Below are 8,579 nucleotides of genomic sequence, written 5' to 3'. Positions count from 1 at the left end.
AAAAAATTTTTCGTGAACTAAACGGTCCTAAGCAGATTGAAGAAATATGTAAGTGCCCTTTGTTTCTTGTAAAAAAAAGGCAAATATTTTGTGTTAAAACAATGTCATGGTTATCGCAACGTGGTTTTAACCGGAAAATAATTATGTTACTTAAAAATTCTATTTGTGAAAAGTAAAATATGCAATTACTTTCAGATTTGGTTTCCATACATGCAATCAATACAAGTAAAACTTTCGAATGCACGTGTTACACGGACATTGAATTTTCTACGTATGACGTGTTCTGACTTCATGGTTGATATATATTATGGGCTGAAAAGAATTAAAACTATATATTATAAAAACTAAATTTACTACATGACATCCAAAAAAATATGTAATTAGCTAGTGGACCGTAAGATCATGAATTTGATGTAGGGTACCAAAAAAATAATAATTAGCTGATAGACACTTTGGTCATTATTTTATTATAAAGCCAACTAAGTACTTATTACAAAATGTTGTATAAATAATGTTGATGTAACAAGTTTTCAAAGAAATTGTACTTTTATAGTCGTTTTGATTCCTAATATAAGTCATTTTGGATTTTTCAACTCTTTAAAAGAAATTGTTTGTAGAACTTTTATGTAACTTCTCTCTTTCCCCGTCGAGAATAAAGCTCCATCCTACTAATATAAAATAAATAGAATACAAAAAAGTCATTGCATTGCTTTCTTAATTCATACAACCAACTCTTGAAATCATGGCACAAATAATCTATAGCGCATTTCTTATATCGATGCCTATACGGCAAATTTAAATTTAAATCTGAAGTTGAGTTGATTTAGGATGTTTAATCGTATTTTACTTTTATAACTTTTAGATCACTCAAAACACGTAAATAAACGTTTTACTCATAATTTTTTTTAAAATTATTAATAAATCATTTATTTATGCTTAAATCAACTTATACATCCCTCCGTTAACATTTCAGAACAGATAGAAATTTCATGAATAAGAAAACATCGTGTCCGTCCACGTGGAGACGTAACCGCCTCGAGACTCCATCACTACTACGCATTATTTATTTATTTGTTTATTATTTATTATTATTATTATTATTTATTCGCTCCAAACAAAATTATACTAATCTAATCACGAGTGAGAGTGTGAGTCTCCAACAGTCTCGCGAACTTTCTGGCTCCGAGACACTCTCACACACCACACCCGCATCCCATCCATTACACTAGAATAGTAATAATAAAAATTTCTTCTTTTTTATTGCTTCTTCTCCAAAGATTTCGTCGCCGGAATCAATCGCGCCGCGCTAGCCTCCTCCCTGCCTTCTATAAGTAGGACTAGACTACCTGTGGATTTTCGCAGCGGCAGCAAAGCAGCATCGTCGTCGCGTCTTCTTCTTGCTGCTGCTGAGTGGTGGTGGTGGACCTGGTGGTGTTGGATCGGCCGGCGTTTCTTGGCGATGGCGGCGGCGGCGGGAGGCGGCGGGAAGGTGGAGCGGCTGTCGTCCATCGACGCGCAGCTGCGGCTGCTGGTGCCGGCGAAGCTGTCGGAGGACGACAAGCTCATCGAGTACGACGCGCTCCTCCTCGACCGCTTCCTCGACGTCCTCCACGGCCTCCACGGCGACGACCTCAAGGAGATGGTGCTCATCGCTACTCCACCACTCTCCTTGCTTTCTTCTCCTCCTCTTTCGCAATCCGATTAATTTCTCAATCCAATCCAATCGAATCTCGGTGGTGCTTAGTGAGCTTTTCGTTTCTGGCCAACACGTGGCATTTTTTTTGTGGATTAGTTTTCTTTTTTGAGAATTCTTTTGTGGGTTTTAACTGTGCTGTGTGGAGTTTTAATCCTTAGGAGGGGTAAAATCGTTTCTGGTTAATTATGTGGTTTATTAGTAGCGTGAGTTTAGTGTAAAGCTGGAATCTTGGAGGTGGATTAGTGTTTTCTGTGTTCAGATTGTTTACCTGTTTGTGTGTCGGTCGGTTTGATGACCTGGTTACTGACACTGAGCATCTTAGTGAATTTTGTTTTCCCTCTTTTTATTTTTATAAAATCGTGGTTACTTTAGGATTAATAATAATAGCTCATCTGTAAATCATGTCAGTCAAACTTGACCTCATCTGTTTGGGGATCTATTGTTGTTGATCATGCCTTTTACTGAGCTGGGTAATTTAGGTAAGCTATTTTTAGCTGACAAGGGTTTCTCTGATGAAACTATGAATTGATTAGACACTAAATGAAAGCACAGTGTTCAACATTTTCACGTGTGGTATGATGGGAGTATGCTTCTCAAGAAGCAGAGTTCATTGCAAAACTCTGTTCTTGTGTTACCTTTCCTATAAACCGAACCGAATCCATACAACGTATGGCATTCCCAGAAGTTGTGCCACTATTCAGGAATGGTTACTATCTATTGAATTTCATGGCTTGGTTGGGCACCTTTTAGCAGATATACAAATGATTTTGATTCCTTTTGTTGTTGGTATTTATGATTTGATTAAAAGACATTATCTAAAAAAATGATTTGATTAAAAGAGAGTGCCATCTTTAAACTGAATTTGCATGCTACATAGGTTCAAGAATGCTATGAGGTGGCTGCGGAGTATGAAACAAAGCATGACCTGCAAAAGCTTGATGAGCTTGGAAACATGATAACAAGCTTGGATGCAGGCGACTCAATTGTGATCGCGAAAGCTTTTTCTCACATGCTTAACTTGGCCAACTTGGCTGAAGAAGTCCAGATTGCATACAGGAGGAGAATCAAGCTCAAGAAGGGGGATTTTGCTGATGAAAACTCAGCAATCACTGAATCTGACATTGAGGAAACACTTAAGAGGCTTGTTTTTGACCTGAAGAAATCCCCTGCTGAGGTCTTTGATGCCCTCAAGAGCCAAACTGTTGACCTAGTTTTGACTGCACATCCAACACAGTCTGTGAGGAGGTCACTGCTCCAGAAACACTCCAGGTTAGTCAGAGAAATGGTGCCATTAGCTCACATCACATGATATAGTTTCTAGCCTCTAATCTTATAACATTTTTATTTCAGGATTCGGAACTGTTTGGTTCAGCTATATTCGAAGGATATCACTCCAGATGATAAGCAAGAGCTTGATGAGGCTCTCCAGAGAGAGGTGCTTGTTGTAAACCTTTATGTTTATATACGACATGCATGTGCATGATGCAACATAAGGTCAGAAGGATCCATTCTTATAATTCACCTGAAATGCTACTCTTTCAGATCCAAGCTGCCTTTAGAACTGATGAGATCCGAAGAACACAGCCCACTCCCCAAGATGAAATGCGTGCTGGCATGAGCTACTTCCATGAAACAATATGGAAGGGTGTTCCAAAGTTCTTGCGCCGAGTTGATACTGCATTGAAGAACATTGGTATTGATGAGCGTGTTCCTTACAATGCTCCTCTTATTCAGTTCTCTTCTTGGATGGGAGGAGATCGTGATGGTGAGAAACATATCCATGTTGTTATATGGTCTCTTGATTCTGAGCACTGTGCCTGATGAGTCCTCGTTTATGTCATTGTCTTTTACATATGGCTACATTGGGCATACCATGTATGTATGCATTTAAATTTCTAACACCTTTAAAAATCCAGGAAATCCAAGAGTAACACCAGAGGTTACAAGGGATGTCTGCTTGCTTGCAAGAATGATGGCAGCAAACTTGTATTGCTCACAAATTGAGGATCTCATGTTTGAGGTAGAATTTGCTTGACTACTTTAAAGTATAGTTTTTATGTATGGCCATTCGATGTTGATAAAATTTTAGATGATTACAGTTGTCTATGTGGCGATGCAACGAGGAGCTACGCTCACGAGCTGATGATCTTCACCGCTCTTCTAAGAAGGATGCAAAGCACTACATAGGTACAGTTATAGCATTCTGGGCATAATTAATTTTGTAGGTTGCTACAAAAGACCTTTTTTGAAAGAGATTTGCTCGGATCCAACAAAAGTAACTTGAGGTACTGGTACCTCACGGTACCAAATCGTTTTTCACCATTGGATCTAGCTGAGCAGGATGGACATTGTTAGATCCAACGGTCAGAAACGATTTGGCACCGTGAGGTACCGGCACCTCGAGGTACTTTTTGTTAAACCGAAAAAAATCTCTTTTTGAAAATAAGATTTTAACTGTTGTTTTTGTTAAATCATGGATGCAGAGTTTTGGAAGAAGGTTCCTCCAAATGAACCATACAGGGTCATACTGAGTGATGTGAGAGATAAGCTTTACAATACACGTGAACGATCACGGGAGTTGTTATCCAGTGGACATTCCGACATCCCTGAGGAAGCAACTCTGACAAATGTTGAGCAGGTTGGGATATGCCTGTCAAAATTAATAATTGATCTATGCTAGTTTTGTTTAATGACTTTTATACATATTTAATGATTTTTTATACATATTTGTCTTCTCTTTCAGCTGCTGGAGCCCTTGGAGCTATGTTATAGGTCTCTGTGTGCTTGTGGTGACCGTGTCATTGCTGATGGAAGCCTTCTTGATTTCTTGCGTCAAGTTTCTACATTCGGGCTCTCCCTTGTGAGGCTTGACATTAGGCAAGAATCTGATAGGCACACTGATGTCCTTGATGCCATCACGACATACCTGGGGATAGGATCTTACCGTGAGTGGTCTGAGGAACGCCGTCAAGAGTGGCTGTTGTCCGAACTCAATGGGAAGCGCCCATTGTTTTGCCCAGACCTTCCCAAGACAGAGGAAGTTGCTGATGTTCTAGACACATTCCATGTGATCGCTGAGCTCCCTGCTGACAATTTTGGAGCCTACATTATTTCCATGGCAACGGCCCCTTCAGATGTCCTTGCTGTTGAGCTCCTCCAGCGCGAGTGCCATGTCAAGACGCCACTTAGAGTTGTCCCCCTGTTCGAGAAGTTGGCTGATCTTGAGGCTGCCCCGGCAGCAGTGGCCAGACTCTTCTCGATAGGTTGGTACAGACAGAGGATCAACGGTAAGCAAGAGGTCATGATTGGGTATTCAGATTCAGGTAAGGATGCTGGTCGTCTGTCAGCAGCTTGGCAGCTGTATAAGGCTCAGGAGGAGCTCATCAAGGTAGCGAAGGAATTCGGGGTGAAGTTGACAATGTTCCATGGACGAGGTGGGACTGTTGGAAGGGGTGGCGGCCCTACTCACCTTGCCATTTTGTCCCAGCCACCAGATACGATCCACGGATCACTCCGTGTTACCGTTCAGGGTGAAGTAATTGAGCAGAGCTTTGGTGAGGAACACTTGTGTTTCAGGACACTGCAGCGTTTTACTGCTGCTACTCTTGAGCATGGCATGCATCCACCCATTGCACCGAAACCAGAATGGCGAGCTCTTCTTGATGAGATGGCTGTTGTGGCAACAAAGGAATATCGATCTGTTGTGTTCCAAGAGCCACGCTTTGTGGAGTATTTCCGCCTTGTAAGTCCTTGCCTTTATTTATCGTCAGACTCGTCAAAACCTCTAAAATAGATTGAAAAAAACTTTGACCTTACAGTAATTATGAAATTCATGCAATGATTTAAAATGGAAAATCCTATACTTCATGAAAATAATGAAGCATGATACAGCTTAGGAATTGCATACTGTATGTTTGTTATGTAACAGAAGATTTCTAGGGTGAAAATTCTTGGAGCCATTGAGTTCGACTTAGACCTTAACATTTTTCAAAATTATAAACCAATGATGATTTTTTGTTGGCAGGCAACACCTGAGACAGAGTATGGAAGGATGAACATAGGAAGCAGGCCATCCAAGAGAAAGCCGAGTGGCGGCATTGAATCGCTCCGCGCAATCCCATGGATCTTTGCGTGGACGCAGACCCGCTTCCACCTTCCCGTCTGGCTAGGATTTGGCGCCGCGTTCAAGCATGCCCTTCAGAAGGACATCAGGAACCTCCACATGCTCCAGGAGATGTACAACGAGTGGCCATTTTTCAGGGTCACGCTCGACCTGATTGAGATGGTTTTCGCCAAGGGTAACCCCGGCATCGCTGCCCTCTACGACAAACTCCTCGTTTCGGAGGATCTGCAGCCACTGGGCGAGAAGCTGAGAGCCAACTATGTAGAGACCCAAAAGCTTCTTCTTCAGGTATGTTTACTACACACTTCAGTCAGATTACTCGCCAGAACTGACCTCCACATTCCCTTTTATCATACAAATGATACGCAAAGACACCACCATTTTTCCGCTTCTGCTTATACTTATATGCTAAAAGTTTAATCCTCAACCTTACATTTGGAACTTTTGCACCGAAGTTTATTTTCCAGCATTGGCTCCTAGATCGCTAAGAATACGCATATATTTTCCGTTTGCAAACAACCATCCCGTGAATGAAATGAACTGGCTGTCTTGGAATGTCAGGTTGCTGGCCACAGGGATCTTCTTGAAGGGGACCCTTACCTGAAGCAGCGGCTCCGGCTCCGGGACGCCTACATCACCACCCTGAACGTGTGCCAGGCGTACACGCTGAAGCGGATCCGCGACCCGGGCTACCACGTGACGCTGCGGCCGCACCTGTCCAAGGACGTGATGGACGGGAGCAAGCCGGCGGCGGAGCTGGTGAAGCTGAACCCGGGCAGCGAGTACGCGCCGGGGCTGGAGGACACGCTCATCCTCACCATGAAGGGCGTTGCCGCAGGGCTGCAGAACACAGGCTGAGGCCGTTCAGGACTAGAGATTTGATTTGCCTGAGTGACATCTTTCTTGTCTCTTGATGTGTCTTTTCCTTTTGATCATTAGTCTCCTTACTGGGTGAGGGCTAACAAATAACGGTGTTTTTTTTTTTTTTGGCCTTGGTATGTTATGTTACTGAAATAAAAGGAGATCATGATCGTTCTACTTATCCCAAATTTGGCCAAGCTCTATCTTTTCGCTTAACTCGTACTTATAAGCTAAAATATAGTTTTTTCAATTTTAAATTTAAATTTGATTTTGGGTGTATTTTTTATCGTATTTTACAAGTATATAAAAGTTTTGTACATAAAATATTTTTTATTTGTAAAAAGTTAACTCAACGGATCTCTTGTTTCTGGCATGGCTGACACACGGAGAAACGGTTCAGTCGCTGATACCATTGACAGTTTGACACATATACCCAAGAGTGGAGAGTTAGGGACTGTTTAGTTTGTCAACAATTTCATGGTGTCAAATCTTTTTTAAGTAACAAACTAGTAAACCTTACCATCATAACTCTACCAATATTTAATAATTCTATAAACTTCTACTTACAAAAGTATGCCAAAAATTGTTAAGATATCAAATTAAATATAGCCTACTCCTACATATCTTGACCTTGCCAAAATTTTAGCAATGCCAAATTTTGGCTTTACCAATAGATGAGGAGGTTTCTTTGGCAACATAGTGAATATGCCTATTGGGTTACTATGCTCTCATCCTTCACCCAAGGCAAGGCCAGCAAGGCGATATTTTTTTTATTTTTAATATTTTTTATTATTAAATCTTCTAGATAAATATTTTCATTAAAATTCACGCTATTTCTTCGAGCATGATAAGTCAACGCTGGCAAGAAGCATCTCTAGGCCAACTACTCAACGTGGAAGCATTGTCCCGTCGTGATAGGAGGAGTGGCATAATGAAAAGGTTTAAATTGTGAAAAAAAATATCAACAAGGTTTAGTAATAAAATTATTTATTAAACATATTTTAAAAAATAAAAAATAGAAATGCGACAGGTTGTGCAGTACCTGGAGAGGGTTTTCTTCCGTTGTCAGACTACTCGCCAAAGTTTCTTCACCACTCAAGTTTACAGGGATGAATTTGCAGCCTATGATCAGAATGTGATGTCATGTCCAGAAAAAACAACAACTGGTCTATCTGGAGAAAGATAGTGGTGTTTAGTCCCTCTTTGTTTAACCTTATAAGCTGACTTTTAAACCAAAAAATATAAGACTGAACAAACAAGCAACCTTTTAATGGGCTCTTTAAAGCTACAAGACTGTTAAGCCAAAATTAAGCAGTAACTTCTAAAAGCAGTAACTTATTTAGAATAGAAGTAGCACCTCACTATTAATTTTAAAACTTTAAGGCCACCTTAAGTCAATAAACCTAAGCCTAAACAAAAGGGTGCATTACTATATTGGTAAGTAAACTTTTAGCTGCATCTATCTTAGTAAACTCTGTTATGCCAAAGTCTTTAAGCTGACTTCAGAAGACAGCAGTGCTGTTTACTTGCTTTGCTTTGCTTTACCCTGTTTGGCCTTCTTATTCAGCAGGGTTGATCAGTCCGATCATGAGAAAGACAAACAACATATTTATAAATAAAAAATAATTTGAGAATAATTTTGTTTATATATGTGTTCTTGGTGATTAAAAGTCAATGCTAAAGAATAAACTACGACGAAAATCACAAAATCAACTTCAAATTTAATGTTGAAATTCAAATTTTGGCTTATAAACGTAAGAAAAAGTAAAATGATGAGGGCTGAATCATTTTATTTCTATTAGCAAGAGGATTTTTAAATGTAATATTCCACTTAAAAAAGTTTTCATGTGGTTTCTCAAAAAAATGAGCCATATCAATAAACTTCTCAAAAGGGGATGG

The 8,579-nt window shown here is 40.2% G+C and overlaps 1 protein-coding gene across 1 annotated transcript; it reads left to right on the top strand.

Annotated features, from left to right (window-relative positions):
• Window positions 1-1,246: 1,246 nt before the first annotated feature.
• Window positions 1,247-6,895, top strand: LOC102709305 (phosphoenolpyruvate carboxylase 2; the record flags this gene model as incomplete). The annotated part of the gene is made up of 10 exons (XM_006660468.3): window positions 1,247-1,642; window positions 2,574-2,965; window positions 3,047-3,131; window positions 3,239-3,461; window positions 3,613-3,716; window positions 3,796-3,883; window positions 4,180-4,334; window positions 4,440-5,438; window positions 5,721-6,107; window positions 6,381-6,895. Coding segments are annotated over 10 exons (3,126 nt in total), but the record flags the coding sequence as incomplete, so codon positions are not given.
• Between the last annotated feature and the right edge of the window lie 1,684 nt (window positions 6,896-8,579).

The sequence above is a fragment of the Oryza brachyantha genome, chromosome 9 (assembly GCF_000231095.2).
Source record: "Oryza brachyantha chromosome 9, ObraRS2, whole genome shotgun sequence".
NCBI classification, from domain to species: Eukaryota; Viridiplantae; Streptophyta; class Magnoliopsida; order Poales; family Poaceae; genus Oryza; species Oryza brachyantha.
Note: the sequence above shows the minus strand (reverse complement) of the source record. Positions and strands in the feature narration are given on the sequence as shown.